The sequence below is a fragment of the Calypte anna genome, chromosome 1, assembly GCF_003957555.1.
Source record: "Calypte anna isolate BGI_N300 chromosome 1, bCalAnn1_v1.p, whole genome shotgun sequence".
Classification (NCBI taxonomy): domain Eukaryota; kingdom Metazoa; phylum Chordata; class Aves; order Apodiformes; family Trochilidae; genus Calypte; species Calypte anna.
Window position 1 is genome coordinate 38,256,972 of NC_044244.1, and position 22,956 is coordinate 38,279,927.

General features: G+C 40.6%; 1 protein-coding gene across 1 annotated transcript in view; it reads left to right on the plus strand.

The window, feature by feature from the left end:
* The window catches only part of LRP6 (LDL receptor related protein 6), a 125,259-nt gene extending 103,533 nt beyond the window's left edge, over window positions 1-21,726 (plus strand). Inside the window, exons 16-23 of the mRNA XM_030444560.1 lie at window positions 3,968-4,177; window positions 5,485-5,610; window positions 6,963-7,199; window positions 8,879-8,989; window positions 10,828-11,058; window positions 12,300-12,436; window positions 13,502-13,599; window positions 15,562-21,726. Coding sequence (XP_030300420.1) covers window positions 3,968-4,177; window positions 5,485-5,610; window positions 6,963-7,199; window positions 8,879-8,989; window positions 10,828-11,058; window positions 12,300-12,436; window positions 13,502-13,599; window positions 15,562-15,853 — 1,442 coding nt within the window. The 3' untranslated portion in view covers window positions 15,854-21,726. The remainder of the gene's footprint in view (window positions 1-3,967; window positions 4,178-5,484; window positions 5,611-6,962; window positions 7,200-8,878; window positions 8,990-10,827; window positions 11,059-12,299; window positions 12,437-13,501; window positions 13,600-15,561) is intronic.
* Window positions 21,727-22,956: the final 1,230 nt, after the last annotated feature.

Consider the following 22,956-nt stretch of genomic DNA (forward strand, 5'->3'; position numbering starts at 1 on the left):
AGACCTGGGCAGGCTGGAGAGGTGGGTGAAAGGAACTTAAGGAAGTTAAATGAAGGCAAGCACAGGGTCCTGCACGTAAGAGGATTAATCCCATGCACCAGTACAGTAGGGGTTGACATGCTGGAAAGCAGTAGCTCTGCAGAGGACCTGGGAGTCCTGATGGACAAATTAACCATAAGCCAGCAGTGTGTCCTTGTAGTCAAGAAGGCAGTGGCATCCTGGGGTGTGTTAAGAAGAGTGTGGCCAGCAGGTTAGCTTTCTCCTCCACTCTGCTCTCGTGAGGCCACATATGCATCCAGTACAAAAAAAAGGCAAGAAACTGCTAGAAAGAGTCAGTGAAGAGGGAAATGAAGAAAGGGCTATGAAGATGATTAGAGGACTGACGCATCTCACTCATGAAGAAAAGCTGAGAGATCTGGGTATGTTTAGCCTGGAGATGAGAAGTCTGAGAGGGAATCTTATCAGTGTGTATTAATATCTAAAGTTCAGGTGCCAAGAGGATGGGACCAGGCTCTTTTTATACCCTTTTTTGGCTCTTTTTTCAGTAGTGACAAGATTAGGGACAATGGCACGAACTGGAACACAAGAAGTTCCATTTGACAATGTAGAAAAAATACTTTGGGGGTGACAGAGCACTGGAACAGGCTGTCCTGAGGAGTTGTGAAGTCTTCTCTGGAGAGAGTTAAAACCTGCCTGGACACAATCCTGTGTCATGTCCTCTATCTGAACCTGCTTTAGCAGAGAGGTTGCACTAAATGATCTCCCTTCCAGCCTCTGCCATTCTTTCCTTCTATGACACCACTGTGATTTTCAGCCTTTTATAAAGCTACTGGAATAAGCTTGCTTTTTTTTTTTTTTTTTTTTTCCTCTCTCCTCTCTTCAAAGTGTTTCAGTTTTGGGGTTGTTTTTTTTTTGGTAAATTTTTTTTCAATGATTAATGTAATGTGTCACTAGAAGATTCAAGGTCACTAATGACCTGCAATGTATCCTGACTATTTACTCTTGAAAGACAAGCTGAATTAGTGAACTGTTTTCTTTAAAAAGTAGTGTGGTAAATCCCAATATGTTATAGGCTCTCCCGGATCCAGGGTTTGCATGAGGAAAGTAATGGGCAGAAGCAGAACATCATATGTGGTTTGTTTCTAACTTTGCCTGTTATCTGTCAGGAATTAGGATCCTGGAGAAGATGTGTCTAAATCTGAGTCTAGCCTGTTTTTAATAATTCTGCTTTCTTTCTTTTTTTGTGGTTGTTGGATCACCAGTTTCATGAAGTAAAAGCTTGCCATATTTTCGAAGAACACGAAAAATCATTCCAAAACCTCACTCGCTTTTTGGAATTTGCATGACAAATAGGTTGCCACAATCACCACGATAAATTGCTAACTGCTGAGATGCATTCCTGTGCTTAGGAATGCTGATTAATAGGCTCTTCTGACCAGCAGAGTAATTTTTCTGCATGCTAGCTTCTTAAAAACATGAATAGTCTCTTGCTCTGTCAACTCTGTAGATGCCAGTATCCATAAAGAGGAGGACAGCTCGAATGCCTTTTATGTGATGCAGTCCTTCTCTTTCCCCCTGTCCTTCAGACATGCAGTTAGGGCTCAGTTATGCTGCCCAAATGGGAGATGTTATTGAAGCTAACCAGATTCTTCACATGATTAAGGGGTTGTTTATGAAAAGATGACTGGAATTAGCTCCCTGCCATGGAAACTATTTGGAAATGAGTTCTATTCCAGAATAATTAGTGTGATTTGGAAATGTCTAATGATTCTGGAATTAGGCAATTTTTATTTGGAAATAAAATGAGCTGTGGGTGTGTCTTGATTTTTGTGTTTGTTTGTTTTTGTCTTTTTGTAAAAGGTATTGCTGGAAAGAGAATAGTGATGCCAGGAGGCAAAGCTCCTCTTAATCACATCTCCCTTTCATCTGACATTTCCAATAAAAAGGAGTCTAACACCCTGATGAGCCAGCTTCAGATTTTATTGTTAGTTTATGGAAGGAGGGATTTCAGTGTCTCAGTTTAGTCAGAAGTAGTCAGTTACACTTGGTCACAAATATTAAATAGAAGGATTAAGACATTAAGGGAGTGAATATTTTAGGCTTCAGAGCTTTAGGAGCATACTGCAAAATGCCATGCTGAGTGACATGGGCATGGCAGAACAGGGCATGTACAAACTCCATTTGGGTAGGTCAAGGTCTTTGTTTTAACTGTATTCCTTCCTGTCATCTTTGCATTTTCCTCCTTTCCCAGCTTAGCTTTTCTTCTCGAGATGCAGGTTGTTGTTTCTTACCTTTTCCCTATACAATGAGTCATGTGCATGGGGGTTGCAATTATTTGGCTTGACTTGCATCACTCTGTGTTTTAATTCCTGGATCAGCCTGGGTATAGCCTTCTTCAGAATCCATCAACATCATTTCTTAATCAGATCATTGCTGGTGTTGTTCCAAAGTGGTGGGTGAGAGCCCAGTCTAGCTGAGAACTAATATTTGAATTTCCTTGTTCTGATTTAGGTGTTACCACTTGCTAAATGTTTGGAAGGTTACTTAACTTCTGAAATCTGTACTCATTTAGTAAAGGGAGATAAGAACTCCTTTCATAGCCGAATTTGTTTGTAAGTCATCATCACCGACGTACTGTTGGTTAAATTCTCAACAAGACAAAAACCATACTTGCTACCAAGCAAAGCAGAGGGATAGAACTTGCACAAATTGTACGCTAAAATATGTCTTTTGCCCCATAGCATCTTGTGTGGGTATGGTGGAGATATGGTACAATTTTTCTGTGGTGTTCAGTATTACTACATTTTTACAGGAAAAAATATTTTAAAAGCCCTCTCAGATTGTTTTGTGGGCGAATATATGCAATGCTATTGTCTGCTGTAGCAAAAATAAAGATAAACATAGTAGTGAGCCCAGATATCTGAATCAAAGATTCATATGTAAATTTTCAAGCTGTGGCCTAATTTTATAGTGTATGTTATTGTTGCAACATTTCACAATTGAAACAAATTCCTTATTTTTGAGTAATTTTATGCTCAGAACCTGATAAAGATCTTTTAAGATTTGAGTGTTAGTGGCTATGTCATGTAAAATAAACAAAGCGTGGATCAAACCTCGCTCTTGAACTCTCAGATTTTGAATAAGATTTTTCTTCTCTCTATGAGTTACAAAGTCTTCAGTTTCTTTGGCCAGTTTTTAATGATACCTTTAAAACAGCTGTAAATTGTCTTCTGTTTATGTGGAGCATTGACCATGGCGTGTGGCAGTTTCTCTTGACTATATTTATTGCCAGGTAATCTAGAATAAATGTAAAAAGTATTTTTCATAGGTGCAAGGCTAAAGCAGCCTCTTGGCTGCCACCAATGATTGCTAAAGGAACTGAGAAAAGCAAGTCTCTGCTAGGAAGAAGGGGACATTCCCAATTTATCATCAAGACTTTAGTGAAGGAAATACAGTTGAAACAAAATAGCACAAGGAAGTCAGAAGTCAAGTGTTTACTTAATCTCATAATTCATGTGAAACACACTAACTACCTTGTTTTCGCTTGGATTTTATCTTGCATTAGCCAGCTCAAGCTAATAATCCATCTTCTTATTCCCTGTTGTATGCCAAGACAAAGCAGTTAATCTCTTCAGGAAAGGAGAGAAGAATGAAAATAATTAACCCATTCCCACCATACCAATAAAAGACTGTATAGCCTTGAGAGAGCTGAGCCCCCAGCTCCAGATGCTTCTTAAATGCAGTAAATATATTTGAAGTGCAAAAACTCATCTCAAATAAAAGGGGAGAAAAAAAATTATCTGTCTGCAAAATGCATCAGAGGACCCAGAATTATTTGTGTTTTTATAATAGGCTTACCTGGTAATGTAAAAGTAGTAGAAAACAGTGGTGCGAGTAGTGCAGAGAATGTTTGTGGGAGTATTTCAGTTGATTTTAGTTGAGCTAAACCATTCTTTCCCTTCTGCAGGTGCTAACCGGATTGTTTTGGAAGACTCCAATATCTTGCAGCCTGTGGGACTAACAGTGTTTGAAAACTGGCTGTATTGGATTGACAGGCAACAGCAGATGATTGAAAAGATTGACATGACTGGTCGAGAAGGACGTACAAAGGTTCAAGCTCGTATTGCACAACTCAGTGACATCCATGCTGTGAAAGAGCTCAACATTCAGGAATACAGTGAGTGCAGTCCCTGTTTGCAAGTGCAGACAATGCCTGTGGGGCTTGAGGCAAGGAGTGGCTGCAGAGAGATGAGCCTGTTTTGCCTTGTCACTGATCAACATCAGTGCAGATCGAAGGAGCCAGAAGTTGGTATCGTCTTGCTTCTGTACATCACCAGGGTGCAATTAAGTTTGTTTCCTTAGGCAGTTGGCAGTGGGCTGGAAATCTATCACAAACCCAGCATCACGTTCTGTTGCTGATGACAGCTGTATTAGTAGTCCCATACAGGTGCCTGGCATTTGAGTGTCTGTAGGCACAGTGGAAATGTCCTGTTATCACAATTATGTGATAACAATTACGGCTGAATGTGCTAGTAAATCTAGGTGTTGATTCTGGGTAGGCAAACAGCTCTCAAGACCTTTTACTAGCAGTAAATATTTCAGTGGACTACCTGCCTTGAAGGCAAAGGGAAAGATTTTTGTTGATGGCAATTCATATTTGAAAGTAAATGATGGAAGAGCAGTGTTGCGTTGCACCTTTGTGTGTTAACTAACAGTTTGTCTTGAACATAGCTGCACTTGTAGAAGTTTTCTGTTTAGCAAGGTATAGCCATTCCCCACACACATGCACTTGAAGTTATAGAAGCTGGATGGGTAAAGTGGAGCTGCAGTCATCCTGCAGAAAATACTTCAGGTTAATAGGCTGTGGTGCATGCCTTGGAGAAATATGTAGAAAAATGTCTGGGGATGTTTAATTAAAGTATCAGTGTGGAATGCTACTAGTTTTGTTTGCTATTAATCTCAGAAAATCTGTCAGGAGTTCCAAGAGATGGATGTTGTGCTTATTAAACATTAAAATGAAGAGACATATTTATCTAGAGCATGCTAATTTGTGTTTCAGAGACAGTATGGAAGCTTCAGAATTAATAAATCAGAAAAGCTTACCTGTTTAATGGTCTTTGATAGAGAAAGTGAAGTATGGGTTCCAAGGCATCTTTTCATATTAATGATTTACTACTTTGCTGCAGAACTAATTCTACCTCACACAGGAAGCAAACTGCTTTGAGTACTCTGATGGTTTAATAGACTACAGGGCAAGGTTCTCACTCTGTTTCAGGTCATGAACAGTGATCAGTGTGTGTGATAATTACTGATGTGTTTAAAGAAAAAAAATGCATGTAACAAAATACAACTTTTCCAGAGTTTTTAATAGTGCTCTCCCCAGGGAGAAAGTTGTCCTCTGTGCCCAAAGAAATCACTGAAAGGTCAAAAAGGTGGTGGGGATTTCTTGTTCAGTACCTGTCTTTCTTATTTTTGAAATCACAGGACAACATCCTTGTTCTCAAGATAATGGTGGCTGCTCGCACATTTGCATCGTCAAGGGTGATGGCACCACGCGCTGCTCTTGCCCTGTGCACCTTGTTCTGCTGCAGGATGAGCTGTCCTGTGGGGGTAAGTCCTTCCCATGTGGTGTCACTGAGCTCTCAGCTTCTGGTCTGGGGGGGGGTATCTCCATCTTTAGAGGTGGTTTCTGAGCAGAAAGAACGTGACAGTGCGCACCAAGTGCTGTTACACACTTTTATGCACTTTTCTTTCCTCCTGCCCAAGCTAAATTTGCAAGCATTGAGGACTAAAAGACAAGGAGAAATTCATTAGTTAATTGTTGTGTAAGGATTTCTCTTTGCTCTTTCCACTTAAGACCACTGAATTACTGCAATTTGATTTATTAATTGTATGATTTTTATTACTATTTACTATCCCTCTTTATGTTCTTCTTTTTCAAATAGTGGCATTCTATCTTACTACACCATGTCTATGCCATTTTATTATTCTCTGCTGTCCTTCTCAAACACACCCTGTGAAAGTCTTTCTGAACTGCAGTCCCAGAAGGGCAAGTTGCCCTCTCTGTGGTGATATGGCCACTGTAGCCTACGCCTTGGTGTCTCCAAGGGGTGGGGTTGGATTGGGAGAGAGGAGAGGCACTTTGGTGCTTGGGTCTCTTTGTGCTACCGTACTGAATGGATTTATTATGCAATCTTCTCACCATCAAGGCAACGTGTGGTCTCACAATGGAACAAGAGCTAACATAAACCAGATATTTTCTCAGAGCAAGTTTAATACCAGGCCAAAAAGGGGGAGGAGAAAAGCGAATTAAAAAAGGGAGAAAAATCCACACTTACTGCGCAAGATTAACAGTTACTGTAGTAAATGCTAAATAACAGCTAACAGCTGTGTTGAGATAGCAAGACTTGACTACATGGAACAGTTTTCTGTTGTTTTAAAGGAATTTTGACTGAACAGAGCTGTTGAGGGCACATAACTAGACACTGAGTCACAATGCATCCATCTGCAGCACATTACATCCTTTTAACATTTTCTATACGACTGTCGAACATTCAGAAGAAAGTGAGCCATCAGCTGTGAATACTGTGATGTTGCAAGAAAGAGGCAGTAGAAAATTGTGTTGGCTTTAAATGAAGACTGTTGAAGGCCTACTAAGAGAAGGGTGCCAGTCTGAAGTTGTAAGGAAAAAAATAATGGTGTTTTCAGTGTGCATGTTTCTCTATTCCTCCTGTTCTTTGTCTAATGAGCCTACATCAATGTGTGTCTGCATCAGTCACATGGGGCTCAAGATCTGCACAAATGACTGTGGAGGCAGTAGGGGTGGAAGTAACCTTGATGTGACACATTAATCAGCTGCTTGATAAATTGAAGTAGCTGAGATCTTTTGTACTTACCTGTCCTGACCTACTGTTTGTTCACCTGTTTTTTTTAATTTGTATTTGTTTCCTTGATTTTTCAAGAACCGCCAACATGCTCCCCTCAGCAGTTCACCTGTTTCACAGGTGAGATTGACTGCATCCCAGTGGCCTGGCGCTGTGATGGTTTCACTGAATGTGAAGACCACAGTGACGAAAAGAACTGCCCAGTGTGCTCAGACACCCAGTTCCAGTGTGAAAGTGGACAGTGCATAGACAGTGCCCTTCGGTGCAATGGAGAAGCAAATTGCCAGGACAACTCAGATGAGAAGAACTGTGAAGGTAGAGATGATCTTTTGGAGGGTGATGCAAATAAAGCTGTCATGATAAATACCAAACTTATTGTTGAGAGGGATTTGGAAGGATCTGAGATTCTGCTGTTTTTTGTACTGAATGGAAAATGGTTTCATGCTGTTGTTTCTCTACCTGTGAGATAAAAATAGATCAGATAGAAACTGAACTCCTGCACAGTGATTTAAGATGTTTGTGAGAAGTATTATTAAAAACATGATGTGTTTTTAATCTCTAAAAACCTGGTAACAATGAATTACAACATAGAGCAAATCCTTGTCCTAGTTTTCGTGTACCTTGTACTGAGTAAAGGTCTTGGGATTGTTTATTTTATAATACCCAAAGAAAATGAAATTAAGCTTTTTTACTCAAAAAAAGTAAGAGAGTGAGTGGGAGTTAGATGATATTTCTGGAGACTTCTTCTTCCTGTAGAACACAGCAAAAGAGAGGGAAGTGCTAGTGCCAACACAATGAGATCAGGTTCTTTTAATTTTGGAAAGGACAGATTGTGCTGGTCAAATCTGAACTACTCTGCCACTATATACTGTGAAACAATAACAAACTCACCATTTCCCCACTGTTTAAGTTGTAAGGACTTGTAGGAACAACTTGTAAGCTTGGAAAGATACTTCTTTTCTATATCCTTTCAGTACCATTATCCTTCTTTGAAGAGGCCATCTAAGGGTCTTGGAATCAAGGCTGAACTTCTTTCCAAAAGATGTGCTCAAACTCAAATAAATACATACAAACTGCACAGGTTCCTGCGTGGTGAAACGTGATTGTTAGCCAGATGAGATGCTGATGTCTGAAAATACATAGTGTATACATAGTGCCTCCTAGTTGCCATCCAGTGACTGGAGATACTAGACCAGGGGCTGTTTGTCACCTTCAAAGTGGCCCTGTTATTCAGAGTATTCAAGTTGATTACAGATCAGAGCAGCCTTTAGTTTAACTTTTCAGTTCAACTGAAGTCAGAAAGAATTTCTGGATTTATGAGAAACAGGAGGCAAAAATATGTGTAAACATCAGCAGTCAGCACCTTGCCTGCAGCACCTTTTTTCCCAAAGTGGTAGTTTATTTTTTGAGAGTACTGGCAAAGCTCCAGTTTTATCTTCTGTCTTTCATTTCAGTTTAAAAACATGATGTCAAGTGAAATATATTGTCCCCTGATCAAGGATTTTTCTGGTCTACAGGAAAAGCACAAGGGCATTGAGAAACCACATTTATCTTTCTTGAACAATTTTATCATTGCGGTTTGGCAGCTTTATTTTTAATAACTTAATTCTTCTTTCATTACAGTTAATGCTTAGAGTTGGGGATTCTTATAGTAATTTTGCAATACCCACATCCTAGGATAAGTGTCTGTGTTCTCAGTGGCCTTCTGCTTTTCAGTTACTATAGTCAAGGTAATTTTATCTTGTCCTTAAGGTAAGTAGGCAGTAAGGACCAGGTACTCACTGTGCAATATACTCAGCAGAACACTGAATCACTTCTTCTGCATAGTTGGTGTGAGGGGCTTTTTTGTGCAACTGGCTGCTTGAAGAAATGAATCCAGCAGCAGGCTAAGCTCTCCCAAGATACTCCTGATTGTATGCTTTGTTGTTGTGTTTTCTTAGTCATTCTGAAGTCTTTGATACTGACTCTTGGCATGTGGGGGGTTTCTCTTTCAGTGCTTTGTTTGACCGATCAGTTCCGCTGTGCCAGTGGGCAGTGCATTGGGAAAAGCAAGAAATGTGATCACAACCTGGACTGCAGTGACAGCTCAGATGAGCAAGGATGCTGTAAGTATAAAACCTGAGACTAGAGACTTGATTGAAGTATCTAAAGTTTGCTTCTTACCTTCCCTGTGGGTTAGATTTTATTCTGCTGACCAGACTGAATTAACTGTTCCCAAACTGGATGCTGTTTGGGAACTGCTGTTAAGCAGTTAAAGCACAACATCATGAAACAGGAGCAACAAAAACAACTAGTATTCTGAACAAGTAGCAGAGTAGGCCAGTAGTTTTTCCACTTACATTTTTAATGTTTTAAAAGAAATAAAATTAAAGGTTTGTTTTACTACAACCTGTTAGTAAGCTGAGATGGTGCAGTGCTAAAAAGTCTTTCTAGCAGCATGAGGCTTTTATAGATATAACTGCTCTGCTTCATAGGGTTTTTTATCCAGAGAATTAAGAGCAGGTGCTTTTAGAATCAGAGGAGCACTCTGTTTACAGAATAAACCTTCTAAAATTCCCTTTGTATCTTGAAAAGATGTAATTCTGAGCTTGATTTGTGATTTGTAACATGCGATATTCCCTACCTTGAAATCTCCAGGGCTCTGCAAGAAACTCTCTGCCTTTAAAATTCCAACTTGAAAGTTCTTTTTCACTGTTGGTGCTTTGAAAAAAATTGTAAATAGGGACATCTCTTCTTGTATTGGAGATCCATGTGTCATGGTTGACATACATATAACTTGAAAATGCAAAGCCAGAGTTGGACCCTGGATCTTAAGAAGGAGTGATAGATGTTCTGTCATGCTACCAAGTTATTAGGGACAGTATCAAAGATATGTATATTTATCTTTATTATAGTTCACATGTATTTTTTGTTTTGTTACAAAGGATGGAAAATTAGCCCACCCAGAGTAAGACTACATCAGTCACTGTCCCTATTCCCCTATGATCAGAAGTTTGTTTACTTATCCCTGTAGATGGTGACAAGCTGGTTAAGGTGTGTATTTGGTGTTCAGGGAGAAAAAATCATGTTGAGGAAAAGACTTGCAGTAATGGATAAGATGTAAAACACTGACTAGAACAGGAAGATACTTTAAAGTCTGCTTTTCTTGTCAAATTCATGAGGCACAGGCAGGGGGTTGTCAGTTATTCCCAGAAATGTCGTTGCTTAGAATTGGTATTGTAGGGAAAGCCACTCATTTTGACTGTTGAATAAACATTTCAGATGCAGATTCCTCATAGGAATGGCACCTCTAAAGCTGATGCTCAGCTTTATGTGTAAGTTTTGGTCAAATGAAGAGTAGGTTACGTATTTTAATAAATAGCAACAAACCCAAAGTTTGTCACTGGTTCACCACTTGTACTGTGAGCGTAAGTGAATGTTACACAGTTGAGAAAAGGGAATGCCAATCTGTTACACTGTGTGATAATCTAGGTGCCTATGTGATGAGGTGCAGTATGTAAAGTAGTTGTTATTGTCTCTAATGACAAAATAAGCATAACTAGAGTCCCCAGCACTGTGTCATCTGGAATCTTGGCTGATGGTCTAGTTCATCGAGTTAGAAGGTAGCCCTGCCTCTCAGTATGAAGCAAGATCAGGACCTGGTTCAACAGCCTCCCAACACATGCACGTACTGTTCACTTCCTGTCATTTGTTATTCAAAATCTTCTCTGCATGTGTGGAGGTCCTCTTGTCCACAAGTAACCCTTATGGACAGTAAGCATCTTTAAACAGACCTGTCCCACCACCTATTTGTTCCTCCCATATATTAATTTGAAGGCAGTTGTCTGCTTGCAGAACAGGAAGCTCCTATTTATCCTGTGTGGAAAGAAGTGAGGAAAACTGATGTTGGTACATGAAGCTGCTGGATTAACTTTCACGGTCTGATTTTCTTTTTTCCTGTCAGACACCACAGAGGAGCCTGCACCCCAGCCCAACAACACAATAGGCTCCATCATCGGTGTGATCCTTACAGTTTTTGTGGTTGGAGCAATGTACTTCATCTGCCAGAGGGTGCTGTGCCCACGCATGAAGGGAGATGGGGAAACAATGACCAATGATTACGTGGTGCATGGTCCAGCCTCTGTACCTCTTGGTTATGTGCCTCACCCAAGCTCTTTGTCAGGCTCGCTTCCTGGTGAGTAAATGGTGTGATCCACATCTTGCTCTCTGGCACCACACAGTTGTAGCTGAAGATACTGTGCCTGTGAGCACAGGAGATGTCAGCTCCAGGACCCCAATTCTTGGAAGCTGCTGGAAGCCAGGACTGTTAAGGCTTGTTGCCATTATTTTTATAATAATAAGCTGCTATTTTTTACCTAAACTATTCTTGGGCACTTAGATACTTAGCAGAACCATAAGCTCAAGTAGACATACATTCCATGGGAGTTATCTTCTTTTGCTACTAAAGAAGTCTCTTTTTGGACTACTGTAGCATCAGCAAAGTGTCACCACAGTAAAGTTACACAAAGTTACATTCACAGGACTCTAAACATACTGTGATTATTCGTTTTTAGATTTGTAGACTGGGTTTGCATGCTTATGAAACTTCTTGTGAAGTCTAATGACCAGCAGTAACTATGGTCTCAGCTTATTTTGTTTGATGGTAAAGTGTCCAACACTGATCCAAGTGTGTGATGCTACCTACTGCTGTTTAAGAAGTAAAACTTAACTGCAACGTTGTGTTTAATTTAGATGCATTGCTTGTGTATTGATTAAATATGCACTCTAACTTGTGACTTTGGATCCAGCAGATTCCAGTTCTGTGAGACTGCTACAGGGTTAAAATAATGTACCAGATTTCTTTGCTTTCTCTAATAACTCTCTCATAAAGAGAGTCTGTGAGCAGAATTTTCACCATTATTTCAAGCACAGTGGCATAGCTCCCCATTTCTCACTTGGACTGTCTGCCAGCATGCTTCAGTCCAGTAGTAAAAGCTCACTTACTGGCATGGAAATAAAAGAACACAAACCCTCTCTTCTCTTGCACAAATTTCCATTGCTCAGTTGAGGTGGTCAGAGTCAGTTTCATGTTTTATTCTGAGGCATAGAAATAGTGCCTGAATGCCTGTTCTCTCAAGTCTTTTCCAGCCATTCAAGTGAAAGAAATCTGTTTCTCATCACAGTTCTAGTATAGCCCAGTGGCAAGACCTGCAGCTGAGTAGCTGATATGCAACACCAGCATGTTTTTCATGTTTTGGGTTTTTTTCCTGACAGTCTTCATTCCAGGTGTCCATCGACATGCACTGCTTCTGCTCTTAACAGAAAAAATTAAGCTTGGTCTTAGCAGTTGTGCTTATACTGCTGTTATTTTCTGGATATTTTTTATATGGTTCCTTCAAATAATTTATCCTGACATATATCTTTGTTGTTCTTCAGGGATGTCTCGAGGTAAATCTGTGATCAGTTCCCTCAGCATCATGGGAGGGAGCAGTGGGCCACCGTATGACAGGGCCCATGTCACTGGAGCCTCTTCCAGTAGTTCTTCAAGTACCAAAGGCACTTACTTTCCTCCAGTAAGTCATTCTGTTATTCATAGCTTAAATAGCTTTCAGGGGTGTGCCAGTGACTTTCTGAGTATAATTAATTGACAGATTAATGTTTTTGTTTGGATTTTTAGCCTAGTAAACTTATTTAGATACAGAGCAAGTGATTTTGCAAGGGAAAAGAGAGGAGACTGTCTTCATGGAAAACAGTACAGGAATTTTTCAGGAATTTTAAGAAGTTGTGAGAGAGCTCAGTGCCAGAAAAAATCACTAGATTGAATTCCAGGGGCAATAAAAAAGTCCCCATAAATCTTGAGCAGCTCTGGCAAAGTGATCTCCTCTCATTATACTCTGCCATGTGTCTCTGGAGGCAAGACTGTGGTTGATTCTGTATAGGCCTTTCAAGGAATTAAAATTAAGTTCTATGTCTTTCAAGTGCCAGATAACTAAGTAGGTGACTTGCAAATCCACAGCATTCCTCTAGTCACAAATGGCAAGTGTGCTGTGCTAGATTCTACACAAAAGTTGGTACCAGCCCTAGAGGGCTCCCTATCTCTTTAGTTTCTAGCATTAGTGGTTGGTGGTTTTTAGCTGTGTTTATATGAACTCCACCAAGCCACTATCAAGCCTTATAAAGAGTTAAATAGTCAGTGCAGGCTGAAATCTTCATCTCTTTGTTTTCAGTTCCAAGAATCAACCCATCATGTTATATCTTTAATGAAAATACTGTTAGTGCAGTAAGAGCATGCCTGGATAGGGAAGAAATGCTTGCCTTGGGCAGTATGCTGCAGGTGTTAGGAACAGCCTAATACTTGGGGACCACAGCTAGCAGGACCAGACAGCTGCCAGCTTGCCCAGGGCAGTGGTATCCCTGGTGACAATCTGGTATTGAACAGCTACTTTCAGCTTTGCTTTTCAGCACTGCATATGTCAAAATAACAACAGCAGTCGGAGTTTTTCAGAAGAGCTTGATAGTAGCTTCTGTGAGAATGGGAAAAAGCTGCATTTCTAGTCTTTCATAGAACTGAGGAATAAACAGAAGAAAAATCCTGTGTTATTTAACTATGGCTTTTTTATTCTTTTTTCCCCTCTTAGATTTTGAACCCACCACCCTCACCAGCTACTGAACGTTCACATTATACAATGGAATTTGGTTATTCTTCAAACAGCCCATCCACTCATAGATCCTACAGGTAATTATTATTACAATAGCTTCTGTCAGGATCAAAGCAGTTAGTGTAGAGAATGGAGAATAAAGACAGCCTCTGCTCCAGAAGAATTGCAATCAAAGGCCCTAATTCTGCAAACACTGAAACAGGTGCTTAAATGGGCTCACGTGTATTGTGTCACTGAAGTGTGCGTGTAAGTGCAGCACTGTTTTGAGGCAAATAGTACAGTAAGTGGCTTAGTGGCACACTTCACCAGTATATTGCTTTAGTGGGAATGACAACACACGTCACAAAATTAGCTAAATGCCAAAGGTAACCTGGTACCGTGATAATTTTAAAACCAAAAATACCCTTTGATGAACCATGCCTGGTTTAAGCTTCCATCGTAAGTAATTATGAGAAATGACAGGCAAACACCATGTGGAGAAAATCTGGCAACATAAAGGCTTGTAGGTCAGAAGTGACATTAATATTGTGGCCTATGTATAGCACAGAAATTCTAATTTGACATATTAAGGGTTAATATCTGAAGAAGGTTGCCTACCTTTTGTGTATTTTCTCTGACTCATGTTTATGGTCATATAAGGTTTATCTCTGTTTATTTGATGTGTTTTTCTGACCTTCCCTCTAAGATGCTGGAGTTCATTATAATTTTATAACTAGTTTCCAAAAATAAAGAGAGACCTACTACCCAAGGGTGTGAAGTGTCCCCTCCCAAATCACTGGGAGAGCTGGTCAATGAGAAGAGAGCACTGTATTTGTCAATTGAAAGGAGTGCCTCCCTAACACAGAGCCTTTGGGGGCTTTTGGATAATGAGGTCTCTGGGGCTGAAAAGACATCTCTTCTCTATTAGCAGACAATATGACCTCTGTTGTGCAGAAGGTCAGACCAGATGTTTATAATGGGCCCTTCCAGCCATATAAGAAATCTTTTAAAATTACGAGTTATTTTCTAATGAAAGAAAGCCAAGTTTTGGCACAGATACAAGTCATGCTGATCAGTGGTTACCTGATGTGACTTTTATTACTATAAATGGTATTAGGGTTGGAGTTCAGGGCTGAATGTTTCCGAAAGCTCCACCACCCAAAACCCTCATCATGCTGCTTCTTATTTTCCCGTCCTTTTTAATATTCTGACTGGAATGCTTAGGAGCTGCACCTCCACCTCTCCCCACTTAATGATTTTGATGCTTTGGTTCCAAACATCTCCCTTTCTAATTTGTTTTCTTTAAACTATCTTGGGCTTGTTTTTCAAAGATGTGTCACAGTAACAGCAATGGGGAATTTCACCCCAGTTACTGCTCTGGGGAGCGATTCCCCTAACTACTATGCGTTTGGGAGGTGATTTTCAGTCTCTCTGTCTGGACTTGAAAGTTAGCATCCATAAATTGCATCACGGAAACAGAGTATCTTCTCCATATAATTGCAAAGCAGCTATTCCCCCACCACCACCCCCCATGACCTTCCTGCCCCACAGCCTTGGGAGCAACATTTTCTACCTCAAATGAGTCCTTAGGGAGCCCGTTGTCCTAAGATAATTAATAATTTGTATCCCTTTCACTAATTGCTATAGTTTGACTGACACAGTAAGTGCAAAGGTGGGCCTTCTGCTGGGGAGTCAGCGAGTTTGCAGGCGGAGAGAGAGAAGAGGGTGATGCTCTGTATCAGTCAGAGAGACAAGAGCTTATGCAGGGTGATCAGACATTGGAATGGGAAGTAGTGGATTCTCCGTCCCTGGAGATATTTAAAAAGAGACTGGATGTGGCACTCAGTGCCATGGGCTGGTAACCACAGCGGTAGTGGATCAAGGGTTGGACTTGATGATCTCTGAGGTCCCTTCCAACCCAGCCAATTCTATGATTCTGTGATTCTCCCCCTTCCCCCCTTGGCTTATCCACTGCTCGGTGGGCGCCTCCCCCAGAACCCCGCAGTGCCTCCGTGTGCCAACACTTTTCCCATAAATCTTCCCCCCCCGCTTCCCCGCAGCTACAGGCCTTACAGCTACCGGCATTTTGCACCTCCCACCACCCCCTGCAGCACGGATGTCTGTGACAGTGACTATGCCCCCAGCCGGAGGGTCACCGCGGCCACAGCCAAGGGCTACACCAGTGACTTGAACTATGACTCGGAGCCCGTCCCCCCGCCGCCCACTCCCCGCAGCCAGTACCTGTCGGCGGAGGAGAACTACGAGAGCTGCCCGCCTTCCCCCTACACGGAGAGGAGCTACTCCCATCATCTCTACCCACCGCCCCCCTCCCCCTGCACGGACTCCTCATGAGGGGTAGCCCCCCCGCCCCGTTATCTGCCTCCGCCGCGACCGTGTAAATACAAAAAGTTCTTCTGGGGATGGGGGGAGGGAGCTCTCGGTGAGGGAGGAGGAGGAGGTAGGACAGTGTACAGTTAAATGTTATTAAGTGGAGTGGAAGAATACTGAAGATATTTGTACAGAAGAGAAAAAAAAAAAAAAGGAAAAAAAGAAAAAAAAGGATATTTATATATTTTCTTAAAACAGCAACTGCTGCTTGTGCCATAAGAAGAAAAATTTTTGTATAAAAGAACCCAGACGTTTGTACAAAAAGTTTTTATTTTTGCAAATGGAACACAAAAACATGCCTTAATCCAGTGAAGTGACTGAGCACATAAGGAAATGGAAGGACTGGGATGTATTACTTGTCCACCGAGGTGAGATGTGGGGTTCGTCAATACCAAAAATGTTTAAAAGTAATTAATATTAAAGAAGTCCGTCTCGGAGCAGCATACCATTGATACTTGGAAGTAGCCAAATAACCTCTATGTTAACTACAGAGGGCCAGCAACTAAAGTTAAACTTGAAAACGCAGTCAGGACAGATATTAACCTTACACAAAGGGCTTTGTTTTCTACAGAAATACAGCAATCGTAGCAGTGAATCCAGACAGATAATCACACACTTTTTAAAATGAAATACTCCTCTGTTTCTCCTTAATGCATTTTCCAAACGAGCATTTAGATTTTTCTCCTTGCTTCTGGAATATCAGTGATTTTTGTTTGGTATATTTTAAAGTTTGCTTTTTTCTCCTGTTTAGCTTTTCCCATCTCTTCTGCTTCCTTTCTTCCTGCCCGTGTCACTTTAAGTCATGATATCCTTATTTAAAGTACTCCTAGAACTGGGCTGCTGTAAATTCTCTTATTCTCCTAATTAGCCTTGTCCTGCAGTGAGTATCATGCTGTACATTACTTCAGTTTGCCAACACCGTTGGATTCTGTTTTGTACCAGGTCAGTACGATTTTCACGTAATTGACAAGGGTAATATGCATATACCTGAATGATTTTTAGTCCCTTAAAAAAAAAGAAAACCTTATTTTGACCTAGTGCCCACGAAATGTCAAATATTTTTATACCACATATAATATAGACAGCATATTTATAAACTATAAATTTAACCGCGGATTGTTAGTTTTACTGTAAATGAATAATATATCCTTGCAGTGCTTTCAGTGTATATTGATATCACAGTATACAAATCATATATATAAATATATATTATTTTTTTTCCTCGTAAGGAAGCATTTAACTTTCAGTGGAGCAACTGTTCATAAAAAAAAAAAAAAAAAGATGTTATGCTCATTGGAAGGGGTTCCCGTGCTGTATTAACTGCTCATGATTTCTTTGTGTTAGGTAAAGCCAGTTTTTCCCAGTATGATTTTGACATACCTCCTCTTTTGCTTGGTGTGAGTTTAATACTCTAGTGTTAACCGCTGTGAATGTCAAATTGTATGATATTCTTAACCAAACCATTTTATATTTGCATCTCTATTTTTATATACTGTCATATTTAGCCCCTTCTCCTGTCAGCCTCACCATGGTGATTTTGACAGGGAGAGTATATAATCAAGTGAAAACATTATTTGTGTAGGTTGAGGGGCCACCTAGGATATTATTAACTCCTCTTTGACTCCAGTGCAGTGTTTTGAATTTGCTTTGGCTGTAGTGGAGCTCACAGTACACCTGGTCCTAGATGGCATTATGCATTTGCACCTTCTGTTGAAATCAAGTCCATGCTGAAGGTGCTTGATGCCTTCAAAGATTGGCTCTCTGAGTATTTTTCTCTCAAAACAAATGTACTGAGGAACTTCTGCCTCCTGGCCTTTGGGCATGGTATGGGTGTAACAACTCTTCAGAGGTGCCATTTGGATTTTACTGTTTTCTGTTGCTTATATCCCAGCCAATTTCCACTGAAAGATAAACAATCTGAAGATGTGGCATCGTCTTTAAGTTGTGCTGTTGAAAGAATTAGCGACAAGTGACTCTTGCTAGTGCTGCCACTCATTTGGATGGAGTACTGGAGCCTCACCTAGTTTCAGCTCCAGGGAAAACTATGGCATTTGGGATTCCAGCTGTAAGAAAGGGTCTTTCTAGTAGTCCAAGATACCTGAGAAAACTTTTATTTTAAAGTTTTGGCAGTCTCCAGCCTATTGCAGCTGATCTCTGGGTCTGGCATACTAAGGTGTTTTTCTGGCCAGCTTTCTTATGGATATCTAGGAATCGTGGTAGCTGTTCTTCTGGCTCTTCCTTGCTGGTGAAGCAGTTCATGTTCTCCAGCAGGATGGATGTTGAGGAGGGTATTGTTAACTATAAGGGAACTCAAAACCATTTATATGAAGGGGGGAGGAGGGCAGGTGTGTCGGGGCAGGGGGAGCTGAGGCTGGCACACCAATGAGAATAGAAACTTCTCTGTTGTTTACATTTTTTCACGTGCAGCATTCCGTGTGGGGTTCACATGTGGAAACTTGCACTAATGAACTCAGAAGAATATTGCATTGTTGTATCTCAGTCCAAGTGCTTGTACTGCGATGGCAATGGTCTCTTCTTGCAAAATACTTCTTTTCAGTGTGCCAATTTCTGTTTGAAAACCTCTAAGGTGGTTGAGCTTAAGGAGTGGTATCCTCTTTCTGGTGCAGTCAGACCGCCTCACTGAGCCTTCCTTCTGCAGGTAAAATCCAGAGGTTGCTAATTACAGCAGGGGTTCTTTAGGAGAAAAATGTTCTCTGCATCTGCATTGCACTACCTGGCTTCTGCTCTGGTTTGTCTCCATGCATAACTCAGTTGAAGTCAGCAGGGTGGACGTATCGTTCAGTATAGGACTCGATCAGTACTTTTAGAGACATATGTTTCAGTTTGTGCATCAGGTATTTTGAGTGATCTGCCTCTGGGAGGTACAGATGAAGGGAGAGAGAGTGGACAGACTATGTGTTTTGCACTGAAGGTGACCAGCATAGGGAGAAGGCTGTTTCTCATTTGAACTAACCAAAGAATGTATTTAGTGGGAAGCTGTGATCTGCCTTTGCAAGTATGTGTATTTTCCCAGTAAATTCAGAGTAAAATTTTGAAAGAGCTGATGATCTGTGAAGTTCCCCTTAGGCAGAACACCAAATTACAAAAGCATTGATGCAACTAGTGAGTGCACCTGACCCAGTCCCAGTGGATAAGCCATAGATTGATTGAAAATTGAGACCCAGTTTCTCTCTTGTTCTCTGCCACCAAGCCAGTTGTGATTCATGTTCTCTCCTTCGCTCAGTGTGGATCATGTTTTCTCCTGCTTCTCATATTGACAAGGGTGTTGGGACTGTAGATAACTCACATGTCAGTTCAGGAGATCATTAAAGTGGGCTTGTAGCATTAGTGTGTAAGTGGTCTCACTGATGTCAATGAAACTGCTTGTCTAAATGTTAAACACAAATATCCTTATCTTACAGCCCCAGGCACACACACAGTGGGGCATTTAACTCAAGTACTCATGGTGCACTTTTTCCTCTATGTAGACACCTGGAGAGTGTTCATAGCTGACTGGAGATGCAAGTAGCTGGCATGCTCTGTCAGAAAAGGAGCAGTCCTTTGTAGTAAAAAACAAAAAAACCAACATATTTTGTTGAAAACCAACCTTTGCATGTTCAGCAGGAACTTAGCATGTTTCAGTGACAACATTAATGAGACCTAATCTGGCCTTTTAAAATTCCACCTCCCGTGCCATACTGCCTGCATTTCAGACCTTCCTAAGGAGCACTCCTCATTTCTCCACTGCCTTTGGACACCAAGATATTTATTTGAAAAGAACTTAGATACAACAAATGGAACGTGCACATAGCATGTGCATTTGAAGGAAAGGTTTCCATTAATATAAATTCATGCGACCTGTGCACATACATTAAATGAACTATTTACAGTAATGCAAAATATGCAAATGAGCCAGTTGATATCAAAGGATTCATTTTGCTGTAACTTTCAGTGTTGTAAATTCCAGATTACTGCCATAACATTTTCCCCCCACATGCAATGTACAAGTATATGTATGTAGGGGCCATGAATCTTTGATAATGTGAGTTTACCCAAAGCTAGAAGTCTTCTCTCTGGTGCATTCCCATTCACACACCCCTGTGTTGGCAGATTCACCCTCTCTGCCTTTCACAGGGCTAATGCTGGGTGCTGTCTCTCATTAGCTGTCCTTGTCTGGTGCAGTGGTAGGACAGACAGCAGAATATTTGCTACTTTAAACCTGAAGAGATAATACTCAGTCATGCCAGACAGCAGGGGAAGCACATTTTTCAGGCTGTTCCCTTTCTTTTGGAGTCCATTCTGCAGATGAGTAAAACTTCTGTTTTCTGTAGATACATAAACATCAATCTCTGTTACTCCTAGCATAACTATGAAGAAAATTGCACCCAAACTGCTGAACATGGCCAGTGCTACAATCCACCTCAAGTGAAGGTGCATGCAGAAAATCTGTATTTATTGCTCTAAATGGCAGTGTTCTGGTCACCAGTTGTGCATTGCATCTCTATTTATTATAGCCTGCTCTCTAGAAGTGGCTTAATATGTGAGTCTTAAACATAAATCCATTTGAACTAGTTAAACCTGTTCTAAGATGACAAAAAAGTTACTATCTTTAGTACTGAGTATTTCTGTACCTTACTGCTTGGACTGATCTCCTTGAAATCAATTGATTATCACCATTCTAGAGGGTGGAACTCCCTAGTCACACATGCTGTTGAACTAAACCTCTTAAAAATATCTCCCAAAAAATAATCACTTTTTCTCCCTGATGTTTTTGTCTTGAGCATGTTTGTTGTGCAATATTGTTACAGGCAGAATCTGTGCTTGCAGCAGGTTACTAGCAGGCTGTTCATTGGGTGCAAAAATAATTTGAACATTGTTGTTCAGAAATAGCTTTCTTAGCCATGAGATTTCTTTTAAAATTGCATTGTGGTGGGGTTATTGCTTGAAAATCAACCTTTATCTTAATTGGCAGGTGACAAGTACACCTTGAAAACAAGTTAGGAGTGACCTACTAGCTGGAAAGATGGTACAAAACATTACATTTTTTTTCTCAGAGCAGTAAAACAAAATACTGTCTTTATATAAACTGGGCAATTTTCTTTGAGTCTTTAAAAAGGGCAGCCCAGTGGATGGATGCCAGTGTAGCATTTCTAGGGAGTGGGCAATTGGCTCCATAACTGCAGGGCAGGGTAAGTACAGTGAGCACATTGGGATCGGGGCAGGGATTGTCTTGGGAGCACACAGAGTGAGGGTGAGGATGAAACTGGGAGAGGAGACTTGTTCCCTGCTTTTAAATAAAGGAGAAGCATCTTTGAAGTCCTGATTAAAATGGCTGTAGCCTGAAGCCAGGCAGGGAAGAGTCAGGGAGGCAAAAAGAAAGTGTCTTTTTGTAAAAGAGGATACCACCAGGCTTAAGCTGAACCAGCCTTGTTTGCAAGTGAAGGATCTGGTGCTGCTTTCAGATTTTAATCTTGTTTTTGGTTTGTTCTGTTTGTTCTTTTTTTCTTTTCTTTTTTTTTTTTTCCTTTTCTTTTTTTTTTGTAAGCTTTAATCACTGTTTGTCATTGTCTTAAAGCCAGCTGGTGTCTCTTGTTCATCAACTTTGGTACGATGGTGCTTTGCAAGGATGTATTTATATTATAATGACCAACATTTGGTCAGCCCTATTCACTCATTCACTAACCTTTTTTTTTTTTTTTTTTTTTTTGTAAAATAAAGTGCTTTACTTGTAAGGTGTATATAAACCTTGTAAAAAAATCCTTTCCAATTATTACTATAAACTGAGTTGTAACAAATGAAATGTTGATTTTTATAATAAAACTAAGAGTGAAAAAGGAGGAGTACTCTTCAATTTATTTTAGCATCCAGAAAAAAAATAAAGTCTCTCCATAAAAGTCAGAATGTGCTCAGCTTCCTTGTGCTGTAAGCAGATTTCTTCAAACACAGACACATTTGCCTGAAACACTTGAAACAGTTCTGCTGATTCCCTGGTCCTGCAGTGGAACTGGATGCATTTTAAAGCTAAAAATCTCCACTATCGATCACTTCGATTGTTTTACTGAGTAGTGCAAACCAGACAATTTTACCAAGTAAACTCTTACCAGCCTAGAGATGCCTGGTGGTTATTTTGGAGACTGCTGATCTTTAAAGTAGTGTTGAAATGTTTGCAAGGACAGGAGGAGAGTTTTTTCAGTGTTAATTTTAGTACGTGAAAAACCTGCCCACCCCCAGGTCACACCACCACTGCTGTAACAGGTGAGTGAATGGGAAGCAGCTCTGAGGTTATAAGTTCAGCACAAGAGTTCCCACTCCACGAGTATCTGTTGGTTGTGGGAAAAAAAATACAGCTTTGTATTACTGTGGAATTCTTTTATAGCTCTTTTTTTTCTACGTGAAGGCATGGACAAGCCACATAGCACTGCCCAGATCAGTAAAGCTGGGCCTACGTTTATCAGTCTCACAAAATACTGTAAAAATGAATGCCACTCATTCTTAGCTAGTGTGCCATGCTTACTTTATTTCAGGTTATATAATTATTGTGCCTTGGGAAGTAAGACATTAGTCAAGCTGCTGGGTGCTGTGTTTTTCTCTAGAAAAAGCCCCGTTGGGAATTGCTGCTGGGTTACAAAAGGCTTGCCAGCTCTTTAGTTTATGTTTTTCTTGTTTTGTAAACCATGGTGGTTACCTTTTTGCAGAGTCTGTGCACTTGTAATATGGTAAAAGTTTGTGAATAGCATTCATGCTGCTTTGGATTCCCTGAATCTTGGTCTTTTCCAGATACAGCTGTTAAACATCAGGATGCATCTCAAATGCAGCTCATCCAAGCCCATACCTGAGGGAGGGTATGGATGGACATCACAAACAGCAGGATCAGTTAAATCTTGAAAGAAAATACTCCTGAGAGGGAGTGTGTAGCTCAGGAAACAGAAGTAAGTTTTGTTTCAGCTGCAGCTAAACCATGTTTCTTATCTCTGTCAGTCATCAAGGCCCAAAGAGCTGCTGAAATCATGTTTATCAGGCACCAAGGGGCAACAGAAATAGTGAGGGACACTGAGGTGTTTTCCACC